General features: G+C 38.2%; 2 protein-coding genes and 1 non-coding gene across 6 annotated transcripts; 2 read left to right on the forward strand and 1 right to left on the reverse strand.

Annotated features, from left to right (window-relative positions):
• Positions 1–400: 400 nt before the first annotated feature.
• Positions 401–5,402, reverse strand: ACTRT3 (actin related protein T3). 2 transcript variants are annotated; one of them, XM_061168297.1, is made up of 4 exons: positions 5,318–5,402; positions 2,865–3,002; positions 2,072–2,318; positions 401–1,493 (listed from the first exon to the last, which is right to left on the reverse strand). In XM_061168297.1, the coding sequence occupies exons 3-4, from the start codon at positions 2,266–2,268 to the stop codon at positions 575–577; spliced, it is 1,116 nt and encodes a 371-aa protein (XP_061024280.1). In that variant the 5' UTR covers positions 2,269–2,318; positions 2,865–3,002; positions 5,318–5,402; the 3' UTR covers positions 401–574. The 2 variants fall into 2 exon arrangements, with proteins under 2 accessions (XP_061024280.1, XP_061024279.1); XM_061168296.1 differs by lacking the exon at positions 5,318–5,402 and having other exon boundaries at positions 2,865–3,368.
• On the forward strand, positions 4,060–4,132 carry TRNAV-AAC (transfer RNA valine (anticodon AAC)). Its single transcript has one exon. It is a non-coding gene; the product is annotated as a tRNA-Val (tRNA).
• Positions 5,403–5,716: 314 nt separating the features above from the next.
• On the forward strand, positions 5,717–23,255 carry MYNN (myoneurin). 3 transcript variants are annotated; one of them, XR_009697097.1, is made up of 9 exons: positions 5,717–5,866; positions 6,809–7,105; positions 10,754–11,544; positions 12,246–12,405; positions 15,946–16,124; positions 17,000–17,083; positions 17,971–18,057; positions 19,711–20,031; positions 21,846–23,255. XR_009697097.1 is itself a non-coding variant. In XM_061168289.1 (8 exons), exons 2-8 carry the CDS (start codon positions 6,840–6,842, stop codon positions 19,971–19,973), a joined length of 1,830 nt encoding a protein of 609 aa, XP_061024272.1. In that variant the 5' UTR covers positions 5,718–5,866; positions 6,809–6,839; the 3' UTR covers positions 19,974–23,255. The 3 variants fall into 3 exon arrangements, 2 of the variants coding, with proteins under 2 accessions (XP_061024272.1, XP_061024273.1); XM_061168289.1 differs by having other exon boundaries at positions 5,718–5,866; positions 19,711–23,255; XM_061168290.1 differs by lacking the exon at positions 17,000–17,083 and having other exon boundaries at positions 5,718–5,866; positions 19,711–23,255.
• Positions 23,256–23,285: the final 30 nt, after the last annotated feature.

The following is a 23,285-nucleotide window of genomic DNA, read 5'->3' on the forward strand; positions in this document are numbered from 1 at the left end:
AATCTTCCCTCATAGAAAACTTCCCTTCATAAACTTCAACAAACTGAAAGCTATATCACTCATTTGGCACATACCATGTTGTACCACAAATTGCTCTCTCTCTCTCTAAAGGAAATGTGAGATCTCCAAGGTCAAGAATAATGTCTCCTCTAGCATTTAACTTGCTTCCCAGGTAGTGCTAGTGATAAAGAACTGGCCTGCCAATGCAAGCGGTATGAGACATGGGTTCAATCCCTGGATCGGAAAGATACCCTGGAGCATGGGGCATGACAGCCCACTCCAGTATTCTGGCCTGGAGAATTCCATGGACAGAGGAGCCTGGTGGGCTACAATCTATCGGGTCACGAAGAGTGAAAACACAACTGAAGTAACTTAGTATGAGCATTTTAATTTGGTTCAACTCAGTAAGCATCTATTATTTGACTGCTTCTCCATTATCTCCATTATAGAAATGCAAGAGAGACATGGACATTCCAATAATTGAAATATTTTCTGTCTTCCCAGAAACATGTAATATCCAAAGATTTCTGTCACATATACTCAAAACATTTTCTCCTAACCATGTTATCTGTAGTCAGAAGCATCTCTGGTGTACTATATTGGGGCCAACTTCTTTATATTCTGCAGCAGTGATCCACATGTCCTGGAAGGCAGACAGGGATGCAAGAATAGAGCCTCCCATCCACACTGATATTTTCCTTTCTGGGGGAGCAATAACCTGCACAGGGGTGTTGGCAGGTACCATCTTTGCTATATCCCTAACTAGACGTTTATCTAAACCAGGGAAAGAGGTTGATCCCCCAGCAAGGATAATATTGGAGAAAAAAGCATTCCTCAGATCTGCATCGCATTTCATTATGCTGCTGAAGCACATCTTATCAATGCCAGGGGTCTCAAGGTGCATGAGACTTGGAGAAAAGAGGGCCTCTGGACAATGAAAGAGCTGGCTATGGAGCTTGAACCTCTTCCCATCAGGTAGTTGGTAAATCTTCTCTATACAGTCAGATTTCTTGGCCTTTTCTTCTTCAAAGTTCATTGCCACATAGCAATAGGTTTCCTTAATGTCCGTGACAATCTTTCTGTCTGAAGCACGAAGCAGCATGATGCCTTTCTCCTTCAGCAGCATCACGAGGTAGTTGGTGAGGTCAAGACCTGCCAGATCTAGCTGCTGGACACCATGAGGCAGACAGTAACCCTCAAAGATGGGTACACACTGGGTAACCCCAGCACCTGAATTCAGCACAAAGCCAGTTGTGAAGCCAGCAGCAAAGAGAGCTAGCACCCCCTGGATGGACATAAAGAAGGCAGGAACCTCCAGATGCTCAAAAAACACCTCAGTGACCCGTTGCCGGTTGGCCAGTGGGTTCAGTGCTGACTCTGTAATCAAGACTGGGCCATCACAGGGCTTTAGCCTGAGGTTATCATCATAGATATGCTTCCACATGATCTCCATGTCCCCCCATGAAGTAATGAGACCACGTTCCACTGGGTAGCTGTAAGAAGAGCAATAAGATAAATGGAAGCGTTAAATTTTTCCAATTTTCACTCTCTTCAAAACTGGGTTAATCCTTATTTTTATTACCAGTATCCCTTTATGGGTGGTGACTGCCAGCGCCTCTAGAGATGGTAACTGCCAGCAGAAGATAGCCTAGCTACCTTCCTCTGAAATTTTTTGTTGATTTCCATCTTCTCTGCCCCTTTGGAATACCCTTTTTAATTAAAAAGAAAATAGGGAGATCTTCACATAATAGTACAGTTTTCATATCAGTTAGTTGAAAACAAATAGCCCAAATGACAAAGGTACCAGGAATTAACATTTCTAGATGAACTTGTACTTTATGAACGACAGTGTTTATACGTTTGAATATATTCGAATAGATACAAAGAGCAAGTAATGTTCACTCTGTAGGTTTGTGGTGCCCTCAGAGATTTGTGCTCAAGCGTTTGTAACAACGCCGCCTGGCAGAGCCTCTCGTTACTCGCTTCTCATCCTTTCTCTAGCCTCGGCCCCTCCTCTGGGTTCTCCCGCCTTCCCCTCCACCCGGTCCTGCCCGCCGGGAGAAGGCGGTACCTGATGGAAAGCGAGTTTCTCCGCTGCTCCGCTTGGTCTCCCACGCACACTTCCTGCGCGCCCTCGACGCCCGTCAGGCCTTTGGCGCGGCCCACAATGTCCGGGTAGACAAACTGAGGCTCCCGGGACCCAGCCAGGCCCGCCTTGATCACTCCTGAGCCGTGGTCGATCACCACTGGTAGCTGGTGGTAGCTCATGCCGCCGCCGCCTCCTGTCTCCCGGCTGCTTGGACTGCCCAGGCTGCGGGCTGCGCGGGGAGCGCGAAAAGTGATGTGCGGGGTCTCAGGTCCTGGAACCCCGCGTCATAGTGGCCCTGGCACCGCCCCGCCGGGACTGAGCGGGGCTGGCTAGAGGAGGGGGAGCGGGGAGCCAGGGAGGGGTTGGGGGGCGAGAGAGCCCCAGGCAGAGGACTCGATGGATGCAAGGTGCGCCCTAAAGTGCCACCTACAATTGCGTCTCACTCGCCCTGGACCACTCCTCACCCCCTTGGAATCCAGGAATACCAATATCAGGAAAACCTGCCTTTCTTCCCCCAAAAGCTTAATAAAAAACGCTTCACAAAAGGCTGTCTCTAATATTTCCATGAGCTGTAAAACCTTTTATTTCTCAACATCATTAAAATGAAGTCGCTCAGTCGTGTCCGACTCTGCGACGCCATGGACTGTACAGGCTCCTTCATCCATGGAATTTTCCAGGCAAGGAGACTGGAGTGGGTTGCCATTTCCTTCTCCAGGGGATCTTCCAGACCCAGGGATCGAACCCGGGTTTCCCGCACTGCAGGAAGACTCTTTACCATCTACGTTCTGGTTAATAGATGTCTGTCCAGGGTCCTGCAGGAAGTTCTCAGACGCGCTCTTGAAATCGATAAAAGGTGCAGAGATTTGAACGGGGAAAGTGTAGAAGGCGGGGCACGGTTCACGCTTCTGAACTTCTTGAAAGAGAACTTTGTCAATTTTTAAAAGAAGAAAGGGGGAAATGCCAGGATTTAAAGTGGGTTTAACTTTAAAAGTATAATAATACTTTTATTATTATATCTATATATAATCGGCAATACTTTGTTTCTTTCCCGGTGGTTTCTAAACAAAGTGTACTCAAAACCGAAATAGTACCATCTCACTTTAAAATTTTTTTTAGCAATCCCATCAGATTACTCCTCCAATCTCCGCCCCCGGTGTAATATGGAAGCTCACTCTCATTCCCGAAAAATTATTGATTGTTTAGGCATCAGGGTGTATCTGCCTCTTTCCAGGGTAAACGATATTAAGTCATAAGAAGTTCAGGCTTAGAAAATTTATGCACGCTGTGTGGCAAAAAGTGCATCTTGATGTCTGATTTAAAAAAAAAAAAAAAAACACCTGAATTTTGCACACCCTATAGAAGATTTTAAAACTAAGTACTGTCTAAAACTAGTACAGAAGCAAAGGAGGAAATTCAAAACTAAACTACATGTCCTTCCACGAGAGGCTGAAAGCGTTGCTTTCTCTCTAGACGCTAAGATGACGGCTGGGGAGTTTGGTGCCCCTCCTCCGCACCCCGACCCTCCGCCCCTCCGCCCCTCCGCCCCTCCGCCCCTCCGCCCCTCCGCCCCTCCGCCCCTCCGCCCCTCCGCCCCTCCGCCCCTCCGCCCCTGCGTGAGCGAGGACTCCAGGATTCTAGCGAAGTCGCCTCTTCCTAGCTAGCCAAAGCCCCGAAATACACCCGAGACACTCAGCAACAAAGAAGCTAATATACTTCTTTTCCGTAGAAGAAAGTAAACCTCAAAGAAGGACCAACTAACGGGTGCCCAGTTTCTAACCAGGGGCTTTGAAAACAATGTACGTAAATTCCAACTTTTGAAATGCTAGCACTGTTTAACTGGACATATGGTCATTTCCCGTTGGGGTTTCTTTGTTCTTTTGTTAAAAGTTACGGCTAACTTTCTGAACGACATGCCACAACAGAACTATAGAGACCTATGAGGGAGTTTCTCAACCTTTCTCTCTAGGCAAGTTTCCGTAGTGTAGTGGTTATCACGTTCGCCTAACACGCGAAAGGTCCTCGGTTCGAAACCGGGCGGAAACAGCTTTCATTTCCCTTACTTTTTAACAGGAGCAAAAAGGAGCCTGTGATACTCCTTTTCTTACCCTTTTAAAATGTAAAATTCTGATAATAATTTGCAGTACCTTGGGAATTTGAACTTTTAACGTGGATGTTATTAAACAAATATTCTTATAAATGACATGCACGTGGAAGGAGTGTTCCAGACTTTAAACAATTGTTTTTAAATTCAACTCACAACCTGATACTGAAAAAATAATGTACAGCCTAGCAAGCGTAATTAAACGCAGGGTAAAAACTGGTAAGCCCTGTCACCTCGGCACTCTTTGTATTACAAGTCATTCGGTTTTCCATTAGTTTTCCCATTGAGATGGTTGATTTTTCTAAACGCCAGAGACCATGTTTTGCGCTTTCATATACTTGGTATCTGTTTGACACCTACTAGAGACTCACAGCTATCCCTGAATTAATAAATTACCGAAAAGGATTCCGACAAAAATAAATGTAATCAGAAAATTATACTCAAAGAGAAGACGAAATCAAGAAAGAACCAGGCTCATTTTTTCCCCTTATAAACCTAACGGTTGTGGGGCTTCCCCTCCCCCCCATAAACATGGTTCTAACCGAGAATTTACAGAGCAAAAAAAATATGGTTGTAAAAAAAGATCTCGAGAAAAAAAAGAATAAATTCAAGTTTACAATGGTCTTTAAAATAAAGTCATGAGTAAATTTCCCATGGTCCTGACACAACTTTTAACAAGTAAAAAAATGCCGAAGTTTTGGTTTTCTTGGATTTTTGTTGTCCGCATAAAAGTACTCACCCTAACATACCAGCACGTACCGTTTGTACGTCCTTTTAAAATCACGGAGCTAACTAGCACACCTTTCCCTCACTGTGGTTGACTGCGTGCTCAGTTCTGTCTGACTCTTTCCGACCCCATGGACCGCATGTAGCCCGCCAACCTTCCCTCACTGTACAAAATCTGCATAGAATGCAAATAATTGTATTAAATGTTTTCTAGTCCACAGGCAGAACCTTTTCCGGTATAAAGCCCACTTTTCCCCAAGCGCATGCCCAGTGTGCCCTACTGCTTTGCGCCGCTTTCTTGCATCTCAGACTTCTATCACCAGGTAAGGGTATCCTGGATACTGGGCTCCAGTTGGCTGATGCAAACAAGACTCAGTTTCTCAAGAGCTTTTTGGTAGTACCTAAAATAAAAAGGGGTGATCAGTCTCAGCTCCAAAATTCCCATGGCCCAGAGCCAGAGTACACAAAGCAGCTGTTCCCACTCGTGGGGCCTCACGGAACTGGAGGATAATGGGAGAAGATGAGCAACTAACTACAAGCCCCAGCATACAATGCACAATCTGGTTCCTGGAAAGAGGCCGCAACGCAGCGCGGCTCAGCCTCCGCGCAAAACGCAGGCGGAGCGCGAGATGCTGACTGTCTAGAATGCTCACGGTGAGGACGACAGTCGGGGATCCGTAAGCAAGCCCTTAGTCTCCTAGCCAAGACTCTCCCGGTTTCCGGGAGCTCCTGGGATGCTAAGTAGCGAGTTCTCTATGCACCAGCATGCTGCCCTCAGGCTGCTGTTGGACCTCCAGGGTCCTAGAGCCTACCGCGTAGCCGCGGAACGCGCGGGACCGGATGTGACGTCACCGTGGAGGAAGCAGGGAAAGGCGGAGCGTGGCGTGGTGACGTATTTCCAAGATGGCGGAGAGAGAGTGAAGAAACTGTTCCCCCTCGGGTTTCTATAGGTGAGTTCTGTCTTTGCCCCCAGGCCGCTATTCCCGCTCTCTCCAGACCTTGGGGCATTGGAGGGCAGGCTCCGTGGAGTTCGCATTCAGGCCGGTGTGAAGGTGTTAGGGTGGAAAGCTAGGGCGAGGCAGCCCCGGTGTTGGCCTTGGCCACAGCCTCTGCCGTGGGAATTGGGGGAGTGGGAGCTGGGCGAAGGGCAGGAAGGCGGAAGTCGGGAGAGACCGGCTTTTACTGTCACTCTCCTTGCGGCCTCGAGTAGACGGAGGTGGTGGTAGGGAGGAGCGTGGCCTTCTCGGGGCGGGTGACCAGATCTTTGACAACTCTTGGCCCTGCTGGTTCTCCGCCCCCTTCGGCACCCGCGTTGCGTTTAAGCCACTGTATGCTCTGCGGAAGTTAACGGGTTTCGGAAATTTGAGAGCAATTTTACACTTAATCGAAAGGCAGAGAAGCAGTTGAGAAAAATTTTAAAGAACTCGTACCATTTCCTTTGACCATTTGTCCCAAGGAATCATTTCTTAATGGTTTGTTAATTTTTTTTTTTTTTCGTAATTTACGTGTGCCTACTGAGCTTGAAACTGTAAAGGTTCAACTGATGTTCAGTTAAGTCGCTCAGTCGTGTCCGACTCTTTGCGATGTAGAAGTGTGAAATTTTGCGGTGCTTTTTTTTTTTTCACTTTGTGGAAATGTTTTCACACATCGTCATTTGTTGACGTGTCCAAAGGGTTGTGTTAGTTGACCAAGATGAAATAAAAACTAGGAAGGCTTTTTATCCCTTCGGCATTTTTATCCGTATTTGCTTGATAAGAATTTTCTGGGGGCGTAAAATGAGAACAGGCTTTGTTCTTGTTTGGATTCTATGTCTCTCTATTCACCAATGGCTTGGGAGAGAAGTTTGATGAAAACATAGTGGTACTGATTTACTCTCTCTCTTGTTTTTTTAGAACAAGGATAGAATTCGATTCCGATATCAAAATGCAGTATTCGCACCACTGTGAGCACCTTTTAGAGAGACTGAACAAACAACGGGAAGCAGGTTTCCTTTGTGACTGCACCATAGTGATTGGGGAATTCCAGTTTAAAGCTCACAGGAATGTGCTTGCATCGTTTAGTGAATATTTTGGTGCAATCTACAGGAGCACTTCTGAGAACAATGTCTTTCTTGATCAGAGTCAGGTGAAAGCTGATGGATTTCAGAAACTGTTGGAGTTTATATACACAGGAACTTTGAATCTTGACAGGTAAGGTACATGTGTTATTTCCACTTACAACAGCTGGTCAATAGTCTTGAGCTAAAGCAGATTAGTATTTTCCCATTCAATACCTGAACTCTCGGTCTTCAAATACTGATGTGCCCAGTGTTGTTTTTAATAAAGAGGTCAATATCACTGGTTTGCAGTAAACAGACTACATTTCATAGGCACGGAAAGTACAGATGTTCGTAGGAATACAGCATGGTTTTTGACATATTTGACTTATCTATTGAAACAAAGTGTGTGTTTTGAGGAATGGAAACTTAAAGATCGAAATAGAAATACGATGAATTTTCATTGAATTCCAATTTCCCCTTGCTTTTTGGCCTTTAGGTTCCCTCTGGTCTACTCACTCTTCATCCCCTACTTCATAAGATGTTTGGGTGGAAGGTATAGGTGGAGAAAGAAGAAAGAATCTGTTGGTTTTAAAGTGCCCCCTTTTCTAGCCATAAATAGCAACATGCAGGACCTCTTCCTGATCTTGATTCAGAAAAATACAATGCTTAAGTCAGCTAGAATGCTTCTCTGAGGTGTAGAATGCTGTCACTGCACTGAAAAGACGTAGGTTCTGAAGAACCTGATAAGGCAGGCATTTTGTCTTTCATTTTGATGAACTGTGTAGTTAAATTAATACTAATATGTTTACTCGTTGTTTGAGAGAAAGGCGATGGGGATAAAAGGAAAGAGAAACCCATGAAATTACTCCTGCCTTCTATTCTCCAGCTTTTTTGAAAGTGTAAACATGAATAGGTCACCATCTGACATAGCACGATCTTGCCTGTCAGTCTCTATGTTTCTTGGATCAATATACATCCTCTGTAGGCCTCAGTTTCTCCATATGAAAAAATGAGATGATAATAACTACATGGGTTGTTACTGTGAAGATTTAGGATTTACTATCTCCTAGTGAACATTAGTTTCCTTCCTTTATTTCTTTTCTGTCCTACTCTCCAAATCCTTTGAATCCACATTTATTGGAGAAAAATTAAGGAAAAAATCAAAAAAGGAAACATCAGAAATTCTGCCACCCACGGATAATCACTCTTAACACTTTGATAAATATTCTTTCGTTGTTTTCCAGATGATCTCTCTAGATACATATGTGTACACATTAAACAAAATCCTTCCCTCTCTTTACATTGCAGCTTATCATGAAAATATATTTCTCTGAAAAGCTGGAGTCAGGATTTTCCTTAATCCTATTAAAAAGGAAGCATTCATGCTGTTTGGAATTACTTTTAAATTTTGATGTAATGAAATTTTTGTGTCAGTTCTGTATAAGTTGCTTAAAGGAACAGTAGTGTCACAGATAAATGTCACATGATATTATTTAAGTTTCCTGAATATTTGGCTGTACAGTGCCTTTGATCTAAAAATTTAGAAGGTGTAATATAAAATAAACAATCACAAAACCAGTGAATTTTGGTTGATCTTTAATTTAGTGATTTCCCTTTCTCAGTTAACTTTGCCAGAAAAATCTTGAATTGATTTGCACACACTGCAGGGCAGCTTACTCTGAGCCTCCATGCGAGGACCGTGTGAAGAAGGGCCAGATGTTTGGTTCAGCCTTTTTTGATACACATCTTTCCTGGAAAGCTGGGGAGTTAATTGTTTGAGCCCAGCCATAAATGTAAGAGAAGATGTATACCAAAAATAGAAAGTCTGTACAACTTATTAAGAAAACAGAATAATAAAGAAATAAGTGGACTCAGGAGCTAGTTTGCTTGCTCAGATCTTGGTTCTAATGCTCTGTAATCTTGGACGAGTTACTTCTTTGAACCTCTGATCCTTTGTATGTAAAATGGCAATTACAATTACTCATATAAAGCAGTTAGCCATATATCTGGCATAGGTAATTAAATGAATTTCAGTGACTGTTCAAAAAGTGAAAGCAAGTTTGCAAACACTTTTAACTTCATGCTTATAAACAAAAGCAGATCAGTTACTGGCATAAACAAATGTTGGTTGATTTTCTTACCTGTAACTGAGCTTATAGGCTATCAATGAAATAGGTAAATAATTTGTATGAATTACAGTTTCAGTTCTGAACAATTCATGTGTGATTCAGTACTAGTTTGTAGTGGTCTTAAAGGTTATCTGACCTAGTATTGTGGTTCATTGACTAAGAACAATTGTAATTTGAGACCTTGGTATAATAAGTGATAGAATAAATGTGAGTTTCATTCTAATAGTGTCTCTCACTTATTGTAATTTAATAGTAGACTGTGTAACAAAAATCAATTAAAAAATGCTTAAGAAACAATGTTTTTACAGACTAAGTGGTATATACATGCAAAGAAATTCATATGGAAGACTAATAAGATTGTATTTATTTGGGGGGCATTCATACTGTACCTTTGCAAACAGAAAGTTAACTTGATTACAAGGATCATTCCTTATTTGTTCCAAAATTATAGCCAAAGGCCATAAGAATAGAGTAAGTAATGTATTCTTAGCTAAGGAAGTCAGTTTGCAAACAGATGATTGTTGAAAAGTTTGTTTGTAGTATATTTAGGAATTTGGGATGGATTTTCCCAGAATAAAATGTTCACTAAAACTGGTGATTAGGTTTCCAGACTAGTCTATAAATCTACTTAATTTTTTCTGGGGAAAATGACAAATAGGAAGGTTAGTAGAGGGTGTATTTATATGTGTGTAAGTATATATTCATTCTCAAATAATTAAAAGGGCGTGGTTTTGGTATTAATACCAACTCAGCTCTCTGACTTTACAACTAAGAAAATTGAAGCCCCCAAAGATGCTGACTTACTCTAATTAAGTCAGCTAGTAGTCCAGAGCCATTGCTAACATAATTGAACAACCAGCCTTCCCCTGCATTGTAAACTTCTGTAGGGCAGAGACTATTTGATACGTCTTAATATCCCTCTGAGTACCACACATGGTAGATGCTCAGTAAATATTGATTTGCATGTTGAACATTCAAATTGAACGTTAAATTTTTCTACGTAACTCTAATACGACAAGTTCTCCAGCTAATTTGTGTTGAATATCAAACACAAAAAAGCTGGGAAGGTTTCTAGAGAGCTGAGTGCTTTCTAAAACCTTGTTCCTTCAGCTGTGATCCATGGACCAGCAGCATTGGCATCACCAGGGAGTGTGTTAGAAATGCAGATGCTTGGGCCCCAAAACAGACCTACTGAATTTGAATCTACATTTAACAAATCCCTGGGTAATTGAAATGCACAGGAAGTTTCAAGAAATACTGTTCAAGTTCCTCATAGGGGAGCAGAGGAAGATAATAGTTTTTCAAGACTCTTCTTAATTACAAATAAAAGTTGGTTGCTATCTGAAGAGGCCTCAGGATAAATGGGAGGAGGCAGTAGGTTGCCAACAACTATTTTTGTGTTCCAAGTGTTTTTTTAACAAGTAGAGATATTAACATTTTGTTTTTCCATGGTTGTACATGTGAATGATCCGTTACTTTTTATCTTTTCAAATTCTGTAAAACTGAATATTTTTTCCTAAACATTCTGAGTGAATAAATTTGTTCTGTTAATCATTTTTCATCATTCTACTTCATTAGGTCTTTAAAAGACAGAAATATTTGTGTAGTTGTGTTTCAAAAACGTTTTTTCTTTGATCAGAATATTGTCATTTAGCCTTGTTTCCTTACAGTTGGAATGTTAAAGAAATCCATCAGGCTGCTGACTATCTCAAAGTGGAAGAGGTGGTCACTAAATGTAAAATAAAGATGGAAGATTTTGCTTTTATTGCTAATCCCTCTTCTACAGAGATATCTAGTATTACTGGAAACATTGAATTGAATCAACAGACTTGTCTCCTGACCCTGCGAGATTATAACAGTCGGGAGAAATCAGAGGTGTCTACAGATTTAGTTCAGGCAAATCCTAAACAAGGAGCTTTAGCAAAGAAGTCATCTCAAACTAAAAAGAAGAAGAAGGCCTTCAATTCCCAGAAAACAGGGCAGAATAAAACAGTGCAATATCCCAGTGACATTTTAGAGAATGCGTCTGTTGAATTATTTCTTGATGCAAATAAGTTGTCCACACCTATAATAGAACAAGTTGCACAAAGAAGTAATTCAGAACTTGAGTTGACATCAGTTGTGGAAAATACTTTCCCAGCACAAGATATTGTGCAGACTGTTACAGTGAAACGGAAACGTGGAAAATCACAGCCAAACTGTGCTCTGAAAGAACACTCTATGTCTAATATAGCCAGTGTCAAGAACTCTTATGAACTGGAAAGCTCTGGGGAAGAGCTGGATCAGAGGTATTCCAAGGCCAAACCAATGTGTAACACATGTGGGAAAGTGTTCTCAGAAGCCAGCAGCTTGAGAAGGCACATGAGAATACATAAAGGAGTCAAACCTTATGTCTGCCACTTGTGTGGAAAGGCATTTACCCAGTGTAACCAGCTGAAAACTCATGTAAGAACTCATACAGGTAAGACTTTGGGAAGTATAGTTGTCTTTATATTGTGGCTGAAGTGTTTTTATAGGCATTAATATATAGTGTTGACTATATATGTCCAAAATTTAGTATACACTTAAATTTGTAAAAATATTGAGCATGTTAGACTTGAAAATACCTTTGTAATCGTGACCAAATATTTAATGGCTCTTTGTTTTGTTGTAATTGGTACTCTGAAGTCCCAGTGCGTGAACTCTAAACCATTTTTCCTCACAGTTAAAATAAGCATAAACTTAGTTCTAGCTTGCTAACTGTTTAACAGACAATATATTAAAACTGATAAAAAGTAATTACAACTCAGGCTGATTCTCAGATTTTGCCAAGATATCTCACTACCTGCTTCCTTAGACTTTGTCAACTTCTGAATGTAAATTATATGTACATTCCTCCCTCAACTTTTATTAGTATACTAGATTTGTACTTTTCAGAAGCATTATATATTTCTCTCATCACCTTTCACTGTTATGAAATAAGAAACACTAATTTCTTTTAACTCTATTGGTGTTTTTAATAATCAATCTGGAAAAAGATCCTATATGTTTTTTTACTTCTAGCAGATAATATTTTCTGAATACTGAAACTAATACTGTTGAACTCTTTTGAAAGTTTGTATGACTTAAGCAACTAAAACAATATTTCCTTCTAAATGTAAATTTTACTTACTTTTCTTTTAGGTGAGAAGCCATACAAATGTGAATTGTGTGATAAAGGATTTGCTCAGAAATGCCAGCTAGTCTTCCATAGTCGCATGCATCATGGTGAGGAAAAACCCTATAAATGTGATGTATGCAATTTACAATTTGCAACTTCTAGCAATCTCAAGATTCATGCAAGGTAAAAATAAAAGCAAAAAAAAGACATTTGATCTTTTAAGTCTGTCATTCACTGTAGCCTTAAATAGACTATTATATGAGAATTTAGGACAGTAGAGTTCTAATTGTAGTACCATTACACAATATTATTAGCACAGTGAAGGAACCAGAAGGGAGCCATAATGCCTGAAGGAGAATAAATAAGGGAGAGAAATAAGGTCTGAATGGTGTTAAGGTGTTGAGAAGGTAAAGGTTTTGTAGGCCATTATGAAGCTTTTATGTTTGAGAATGAGAAATAAGTGATGTGAACTTACTTGCATTGTAAGATCACTATGGATGCTTTGTTAGCAAAAGATTGTAGGATTGCAAGAGGGAAGCAAAGTTACCAGTTAGGAAGCTATAGATAAAACCTGAGTGAGAGGGATGATGGTTCAGGTCAGCAAGGTAGTAGTGGGAGAGATAAGTGGTAGTCAGATTCTGCATGTACTTTAAAGGTATAGCAAACAGAATTCTCTGCACATTTGGATGTGGGGTATAAAAAAGAGTAGAATTAAGAACGATACGTAGGTTTTGAGCTTTATCATATGAAAGGATGGAATTACCATTAACTGAAATGGGAATTTGTGGATAGAGCAGTTTAAGTAGGAGTGTTTGAGTTTAGGAGTAGAATTTTGATCATGTTAAATTTGAGATGACTATTAGATACCTGAATGGAAATGTGTAAGAGATGGCTCAGTCTGGAAGTCAGGGGACTGGTTTGAGCTGAAGACATAAATTCGGTGGAGAAGGAGATGGCAAACCCACTACAGTACTTTTGCCTGGAAAATCCCATGGACAGAGGAGCCTAGTAGGCTACAGTCCATGGGGTTTCGAAGAGTCAGACACTACTGAGTGACTTCACTTTGACTTTTCACTTTCATGCATTGGAGAAGGAAATGGCAACCCACTCCAATATTCTTGCCTGGAGAATCCCAGGGACAGAGGATCCTGGTGGGCTGCCGTCTATGGAGTCGCACAGAGTCGGACACGACTGAAGCGACAGCAGCAGCAGCAGCATAAATTTGGAGTCGTTGGCATGTCGGTAGTATTTAAAGTCATAATGTTAGAGATGAGATCACCAGGAGAATGAAGATGGACAGAAAAGAGATCAAAGGATGGAGTCATGAGGCACACTAACTTTGAGTTCTGAGAGATAGGCAAGAACCAGCTGAAGTGACTAGGAAGGAACAGCAAAAATAGGGGCAAACAGGAATGTTGGGCAGTCTTGGAATCCAGGTGGAGGAAATGATTTCAGAAGGGAGCCGTCTTTGTGTCAAATTCTGATGATAGGAAGATGAGGACTGAGAATTGACTATTGGATTTGGCAAAGTAAAAGGTTAGCAGTGGTTTTGAGGAAAGCAGTGTTAGCAGAGACTAGTGGGGAAGAAATGAAAGTAGAATTCTTGGAGACTCAGGATCTTACTAAAAGGAGAGGAGAAAAATAGAGGAACAAGTAGGGTCAGGGTCTTTTTTGTTGTTTTTTTTTTAAGATGGGAGATGTATCAGCATATTTGTATTCTATAATCCAGAGGGGGAGGGGAATTGATGATACAGGATGGAAGAAATTTCAGGATTGGACCTGGAGTAGGCAAGGGGGATAGTGTCTCAAGTAAACAAATAGGAAGAACTACCGTTCTTGTATTAGAGTGAAGAAAAGCAAACTCTGTAGATACAGATGCCTATAGGTGGAGGTTTGTGGTGGTAGAAATTTTCTTTTGATTGCTAAAATTTTTCTTAGCAAAACAGAAAGCAAGGACATCAGCTGAGAGGATGGGTGCTGAAGGTTTAGGGAAAGCGAATGGACAAGCAAAAATAATTGCCTGTAGTATTGTGGGCATACTCGACTACCACATATTGCTGATGGGAAAACTTTGAACTAATCTCAGAACTAATGTTTTCATAACAACTGAAACATTTATTCTTGACATTATACATTGAAACTGTTGATTTTATTTTAAAAATTTTTTTAAACTTTTTATTTTGTATTGGAATAGAGCCAATAAACAATACTGTGATAGTTTCAGGTGAACAGGGAAGAGACTTAGCCATACATATACATCTGTCCATTCTCCCCTAAACTCCCCTCCCATCCAGGCTGCCACGTAACATTGAGCAGAGTTCCATGCACTATACAGTAGGTCCTTTTTGTTTATCCATTTTCAGTATAGTAGTGTGTACGTGCCCATCCCAAACTCCCTAACTATTCCTTCCCATCCTCCCCCCCCACCCCCCTCCACGCGACCAAAAGTTCTTTCTCTAAGTGTGTTGAGCCTCTTTCTGTTTTGTATGTGAGTTCATTTATATCATTTCTTTTTAGATTCCACATATAAGGGGTTTCATTTGTTTCTCCTTTTCTGTCTGACTGACTTCAGTCTGTGTGAAAGTCTCTAGGTCCAATCTTCTTGCTGCAAAAGGCATTATTTCATTCTGTTTGATGGCTGAGTAATATTCTGTTGTATAAAAGTATCCCATCTTTATCCATTCCTCTGTAGCTGGACATTTAGGTTGCTTTCATGTCTTGGCTATTGTAAACAGTGCTGCAGTGAACATTGGGGTGCATGTATCCTTTTGGATCTTGTTTTTCTCTGGATGTATGCCCAGGAGTGGTTTGCAGGGTCATGGTAGCTTTGTTTTTAGTTTTTTAAGGAACCTCCATACTGTTCTCCATAGTGGCTGTACCAATTTACATTGCCACCAACAGTGCAGGAGGGTTGCCTTCTCTCCACACCCCCTCTTCAGCATTTGTTTATGGATTTTTTGATGATAAGACATTCTGGCTGGTGTGATGTGATATGTTGTATAGGTCTTTTCGTGTTGTAGTTTTGATTTCCATTTCTCTAATAATTAGTGATATTGAACATCTTTTCATGTGCTTCTTGGCCATCTGTATGTCTTTGGAGAGATGTCTGTTTAGGTCTTCTGCCCATTTATTGATTGGGTTGTTTTGATGCTGTTAGGCATCATGTGAGCTGTTGGTTTGGAGACTAATCCCTTGTTGGTCACATCATTTGCAAACATTTTCTCTCAACCTGTGGGTTGTCTTTTTGTTCTGTTTATTGTTTCCTTTGCTGTGCCAAAGGTTTTACATTTAAGTGGGTCCCATTTGTTTATTTTTGTGCTTATTTCCATTATTCTGGGAGGCAGATCAAAAAAGATATTGCTGAGATTTATGTCAGAGTGTTCTGCCTGTGTTTTCCTCTAGGAATTTTATAGTGTCTGGTCTCACATTTAGGTCTTTAATCCATTTGTTTTTTTTAATGTCGCATTCAGTTTTCCAGCACCATTTGTTGAAGAGACTGTCTTTCTAACATTGTGTAGTCTTGCCTCCTTTGTCACAGACTAATTGATCATAGGTGTGTGGGTTTATTTCTGGGGAAAACTGTTGATTTAAAATACATATTCTGGATCTGTTCAGATGAAACAAAATGCTTCATGAAAAATTGTACAAAAAAGTTTGCTATGTAGCATGATCCTCAGGTTGTTTTACTTGCCATCATATATCTCTGTAATTATTTACTAATAGGAAGCATAGTGGAGAGAAGCCATATGTCTGTGATAGGTGTGGACAGCGATTTGCCCAAGCCAGCACACTGACCTACCATGTTCGAAGGCATACAGGAGAAAAGCCTTATGTGTGTGATACCTGTGGGAAGGCATTTGCTGTCTCTAGTTCTCTTATCACTCATTCTCGGAAACATACAGGTAAGGATGTGACACAGAGATTGCTTAAAACAAGGACAGTTGTAATAAAAGAATAAGGGAAATCAAGCCTTTACAGAAAGTAGGGTACAAGCTTCTGTGTTTGTGCTTCTTGAAGCTTTTTATGTTTCTGATTTTCACATAAGTATTAGATGTAAAAACAGACTGATTTTCTAGAATAATACACAGTGGGTGAAAATTTTTTTTATCATGTAACTTATGTACATGAAAATCAAGTAATTTTAACAGTATGTAAGTTTGAGTTAAGACATTTTTTATGGCGTTAGAGAAACTCCTTAGCCTCTTGAAGCTTCATTTCCCTGGAATAAAGCTGTAAAGTTAAGGGGTTGGGATGAGTTTGGATAGAACATCAATTTAGTAACTTCCTAGGACTTTTTCTACAAAATATTCTAAGATTTGTAAATTAAATAGATACTTAAAACCCAAAGTATCAATTTTTAAGCAAAATCTGTTGTTCAAAGATTTTCATTTTTTTGTAGGGTAATTTTTTAATAGATCTTCCTAAGTGATTTTAATTCCCCTTTAATAATCTTGTAGATAACAAGAATTGAAATATGGATTGATGAATTTTCATGTTTTTAACTTTATAAAAATCAGACTTCTTGCCCATTTTTAGTCTACTGGAAGGATATTTGGAGAAAGTTTTATTATATGAAAAAGTATCAGGTTATATGAACAGTGTAAAATAATTAGTAATGTTCATTTAAGTTGGATCACACTGAAAATACCTCTAAAATACAATATAAAGAGGTCTTAATTTAAATAATACTTGAGAACAGCTTACTATAGATTATTGTAATTGATAAATATTATATTGGTATAGTACACCACTTCGCTATCTTTTATTTTCCATCTAGGTGAAAAACCATACATATGTGGTATTTGTGGGAAAAGTTTTATTTCCTCAGGAGAGCTCAACAAACACTTTCGATCCCATACAGGTCTGTGTTTAGGGAGAACGTATTATTTTTTGTTCTCTCTAATTTCTTTTTATGTAAACATTGACTTTAAACCATTATGGACTTATATGGTATCTAGTCATACTCTAGCTATAGCTATATTTTAATGTATGAGTATCAGTTTTTATTTGTTTATTTTTTTGTTGTTTGGAGTATGGATTAAATTGGGTCAAAAATTATGTAGATTTTCTAAGACGTGTTCCAGGTAATCAGTAGTTTTTAAATGATTTGGATACAATTGCACAGATATGCCAAATAATGAAAAGGGATAGGTAATACTAAGTATCAGATTTTCTTATGAAACAATATTCAGTATGCAAGTTTTAGGGATATATTCCAACAATGACATGGTAATTCTAAAAGGTAGTGTATAGATAGTATGAAGAAAATATTAAATGTTCAAGGTTTTTTAAAACAAAGGAAAAGACCACTTTGAAAATGTACTGTTCTTTATCTTTCTAAAAGTTATTCCTCATAATAGAAAGGATTTTCTAATTTATAAGCTACCTGAGAGTAGAAACCATAATCATGCGTTTTTTTCCCCTTCAGCTACATCTCTTAGCCAGAGTCTGGCATGTAATTGGCACTCACTAAATGTCTGATAGAGTTAATTTTTTAGTTTGAGGTTTCTGTTAGTGAAAATGCTTGATTTTTTCCTTGAAATAGGGAAGCTTTGCATAAAGGAAAGGAGTGCCTATGTATGGAAGTTTTTATTTCACTATGTTAGAGCCAAGAGATTAAAATGGTGATTTGAAAGAAATTAAATTTAAGTAATATAATAATGTTAGTACTGTGTTCATGAATGTTGATATTTTTGCCTTAGCAGTTTCTGGAATACTGAGGCTTTGATTTTTTAATTTATTTTTCAGGAGAAAGACCATTTATCTGCGAATTATGTGGAAATTCTTACACAGATATTAAAAATTTAAAGAAGCACAAAACAAAAGTACATTCTGGTAAATGTTCGTGTTTTTTAAAAACTTGGAGCTCTCATACTTGTGCTACTCCTTAAAATATTGAGATACACGTTGTAACAGTTTAAATCAGATATGTATTTTTTAAAACAAGGTGTACCCATATGAGGAAGGTAGCTTTGTAATGTGTAGGTGAGTTCACTGTTTCTTTCCATATTGACCTTGTAATAAACATTGCTTTAAAATATTTTCTCCTTTAAAACCTGATGTATGAACAATTTCAAGAATGAAAGAATACATAAACAACTGTATGTCACTTTCCCATACTAGACTCTGGGTTACCTGGGTTTATTGTAGTTATTCAGAGAAAGGAGCATCATGAACACTAGTCCAAAAATTGTAGGAGAGTAAATAGGGAAACTGATATGCCCAAATTGTCATAATACGTGAAGTGGAAAACCATACTACAGAATTTTTAGTCTGTTTCTTAAAAATGAATCCTTGAAAAAGTTTCAACGTGCTTACTATTCTTTTATGCCTAGAAACAAAATTAGTCTTCCTCACTGTGTAGAGATGATAGTAAGTTTTTGGTAGTAAACATAAACATCATAAAGATTAAGGTAGTAACGTCTGAAAACTTAAGTGAGTCCTAAATTCGAAGAGCATTTATTAAGTACCTCTAAAGTACACATAACCATTCAGATACTAGGAAAGTGTAGTCCTAGTCCTCAAAGAGCTTACAGTCTAGTGTGGGAAACCAGAAATCTAAATAAATAACTATGATTACAAGACAAAATGTAGGATATGGTAAAGACATAAGAGTACTGAAGAAGAGATTAAGTCTTTCTGACATGAGTATTGGGAAGGCTTAATTCTAGAGAACCTGAAACATGGAGGATGGAAATGGGAAAGGAAATGTTCATCCAGGCAGAGAGAACAATGTGAAGAGAGGCGCTGCAACAAGAGACTGCAGGTTGTATTCTTGGCTGGCTGAACTGAAGAACAGTTTGGCAAAAATAGAGTTATAACTTTACAAAAGTATGCAAGTTTGTCTAATGAGGGTAGTGAGATTGAAATCATGTTAGTACTTCTGGAGTGACAAGAGCATGGGAAAGCTAGTGGAAATTTTGAAGAGAAAAGTGTGTCTTTAGTCATCAGGGTAATTAATCCCTTGAGTAATGCAGAATTTCTTTTGAAAATAAATGAAAGTGCCATACTTCTGAACTTGAACTCACAGAATGATATGAATTACTAATAACATTCAGTGAATTAAAAAGAGTACTTACCTGTGTAGCACTATAAGGTACTTGGAAGTAGAGAAGTATAATTAGACATTTGCTCTAAGGAATATATAGTCTGTTGAGCATTCAAGACATACCTAAGTAGGATGTTACATAGCAGTAAGATAGATAGCTAGGTGTCACAAGGTGGTATATGGAGTACTGACAAATGAGTGATTAAGAAACAGCTTACCCTGGTCTGGAGCAATGAAGTCCATTTTTATAATGGAGTTGATGCATGAACCTAGTCTTGATGCCCATAAGGGGTTTGTGCAGGTAATGAGAAGGGCAAATGAGCAAAAGAGAAACAGTGTGACTAAAGGTGGGGTTAGAATGGGAATGGTAAGTAGATGAGTCTTCCTCAGGGTTTTTGTTTTGTTTTTAAAGATAGTGATTTTTTTCCCTTCTCCTTCAGGTGCAGATAAAATTCTAGATTCCAGTATAGAAGATCATCCCTTGAGTGAACAAGACTCCATACAAAAAAGTCCTCTGTCAGAAACTTTGGATGTGAAACCTTCTGATATGACTTTACCACTAACTCTTCCACTTGGGACTGAGGACCAGCACCTGCTACTGCCTGTCACAGATAACCAGTCTCCTACGTCAGATACATTGCTGAGGTCGACCGTGAACGGGTATTCGGAACCACAGTTGATTTTTTTACAACAGCTGTATTGACTTTGTGAGGAATATGGAATTGCTAAGACGTCTCTGGTAGTAAACATAAACATCTCTGGTAAGGTGCACATATTCACATTAAATTGACCATTCATTTGAGTTGTGACCATTATTTTCATTCACTGAAGTAAAAGCACCTGCTGCTGCGTCATGGCTGCATTGCTTGTTTTGATGTTTGGCTTTTATGTCTAGGTTATACACAGCTTTTAAAGGAGTGAATTATACTGCAGTAGCACTATTTGGGGTGAATAAGTATAACTTTGCTTTAGAGTTGCCTTAATTCCATTTCTGTTTTTCATTTCAGAATTGACTTTCATTTACTGAAGTGAAATCTATCAGTTTATGATTGAGTTTTGACCTGTAGAATATGTTTATTTTCTTCTCAAAATTTAAATAATCCATAATAGTATCAGCCCATGACAGTGCTGTTAGCAAGCTTCATAGACCAGTATATAAACTATGAAAGTCACTCAGTCATGTCTGACTCTTAAGCAAATTCTCCAGGCCAGAATACTGCTTTCCCTTCTCTAGGGGATCTTCCCAGCCCAGAGATTGAACCCAGGTCTCCTACATTGCAGGTGGATTCTTTTCCAACTGAGCCACAAGGGAAGACTTTCACATATAAACTGTGAGGGGGGAAATTCATATTTCTACTAGACAAATTGAGGTACTGAATAAGATTTGTGCTATTTCTCCACTGAAGTAACTTTTAGTTACTTTGAAGTAACTATTAATCCACTGAAGGTAACTTTTCTAATGAAACAAAAAGTGCTTTTCTTAAAAACTAGAAAACTAGATATAAATTTTGTTGTGTAGAACTGAGAATTCTGGAGAAAACCAGTGGTCAGTACTTTTTTTATTTGAATTATCTGAGACTACATTTTCAAAATGAATTTTAGATAGCTATTTGGTGTTTTTATCTTATTAAAAGCAGTTTCAAATTTGATGCAGATTGTTTTAATAAGTTTCTAGATAATTGGAGATGAGGGAAATATACTGAGTTTTGAAAATTTTTGATAAGCTTAATACCTGTTATGCACTTTTTAAAAAATAAAATCCTAAAGAATTTTCTAAATAGAAACTTAGTGCATAGTATAAAACACTTGACTTCTGAATTTGGTACGTTATATTCATAAATAGTTAAAAAATTAACCAGTTATAAGTAGACATTTGCGTTATCAGAAAGCTAGTTTATTAAACATTTTATATTTGAGTTTTTTATAAGTTTCAAGTTTGAAATTTTTATAGATTAAACCATAACAGTTGGTGGTGGCTGTAGTTTCACAGTAGTCCTTTTCCTTTCTAATGAACTTAGAAAATTCAAATTTATTCTGATACTTAACTACCACTTGCCCCTTCCATTTTCCCCACGTATTGATTTAATCTCACTGCCTAGTCTTTGGACATTAAATTTTTAGTTCCACAAAGTCTGTTCCTATACTGCTGATCAAACACCATGATGACCTTATTTCCTATTTCTGCCATGCATTAGTTATGGCTCATTTGTTTTCTGCTTTTAAACTACACCTGTAATAAAATTAATGTATTTTCTATTGGTATTGATTTCTTTAATTGTATTTTCTCTGGGGTCCTAGTCATAGGAACCAACCAGAAGACTTAATAAAACTAAATTCTTGTAAACTGTACAGATCATCACCATTTCACAGCACAGTCAGCATTTTCACAATAGCCACCAGTGGGACTGACTTAAAGTTTGAAATACTGCCTTTGTACAATGTACATCAAACTTAGTATTTAATTTATCTAAGAAATCTAATTATTCATATGTATTAATTTAATATACAGGGTTTAAATACAATTTATAAAGTTGTAAAAATGTTCAACTAATCTATTCTGGCTTAAATTCAATAGGAATTTATTGGAATGTGAAGAAATTAAAGAAAATTAAGACTCAGCCTTTTTAAGAAGTCTGCTGAAATGGAGAGGCTATATTTAATTCACATCTTCATTAATCCAAGCATCTAATGAACAAAATTTCTTTTTAAAAACTGCTACAGTGATGTCATAATTCTGTAAGGGAAGTAGTTATCAGATTTCCTCTAACATGATGGTAATTAGTATTTTGTCTTTACATAAATTAGCCTTTCAATTTATTATTTTTAGGATTAAAGGATTGGAGTGGCTAAGGTTGATTTATTGTGTTTTTCTTCATCACATTATCTGCTTCTTAGCTAAAATAATTTTATTTTAAATTGCCATGGCATGACGCTCTTCCAGAATGACTTGTAAAGAAAGTTTGAAGACTTGAGTTTTTGTCTTGTCATTCTTCTTCTAATGCTGTATTATTGTCATATGCATATATTTTAGTTGTATCTGCTATCATTGTAACACTCATAATTATCAGTTAAGTTCATCTTTAAATATATTTGTTACAGTGCAGTGTTTTGGGAAAGGTCTATTTCTAAATTATGTAAGTATTACTAAGTTTTTTGAAAGTCTTTTTAGAATGCTGAAGATCTTGCTAAGAAATTATTTTCTAAATTAATTTTGTTTTGTATTTGTATTAGATAATTCCTTCTGTATTGTTAGATTTTAGGCTTTTTAAAAAGAAACCATAGATTATATATAAAGGATTTTTTGCTGGTATTTGTTTTATGTTTCATTTCATAGAATGATTTTGATAGACAGATTTTAGAAAAGTCTTTTATTTTTTTCCAGAAGAAAAGGTCCTGTCAGTTCTGTTGCAACAGTAGTTTGTCACTTTTCTGTATGTTTCATGTCTACAGAAATTGTACAAATGATAGTTGAAACGTGCTTATATAAAGACAGTTAATCTACATGTACTCATTTTTTAAAATATCCTAGCACGATTAACATTTGATACACATCAAAAATATTTTAAAAACAGTGGTGTCCAAGCCCCACCACACCTTGGGCCCTTTGAATCAGTCTCCAGAACATGCTAGAAAAGCTCCATAGGTGCTCTTAATGCATACCAAACATAGAAAATGATTATCCTAATCACTTCTTGGTGTTCTTCCTTTCGGCTCTTGATATGTGGTATGTAAGCAGTATCGTGTTTTTTTTTTTTTTTTTTTGGCTGCACCCTTCAACTTATGGGATCTTAGTTCTGTGACTAAGGATTGAACCTGGGCCCTCGGCAGTGAAAGTGTGGAGTCCTAACTGCTGGACTGCTAGGGAAGTTCCTATATTGTCTCTTGATAAATGAAGCTCTTAATATGACTTTCCACTTTTTACTCAGATTTTGGATCTTCGGAATTTGGCTAGAAATACCACCAAATAAATTGTATTTTAATGCCACTTCTGTAAATTCTATGTTTTTACTCATTA

Source organism: Dama dama, chromosome 19 (assembly GCF_033118175.1).
Source record: "Dama dama isolate Ldn47 chromosome 19, ASM3311817v1, whole genome shotgun sequence".
Lineage (NCBI taxonomy): Eukaryota > Metazoa > Chordata > Mammalia > Artiodactyla > Cervidae > Dama > Dama dama.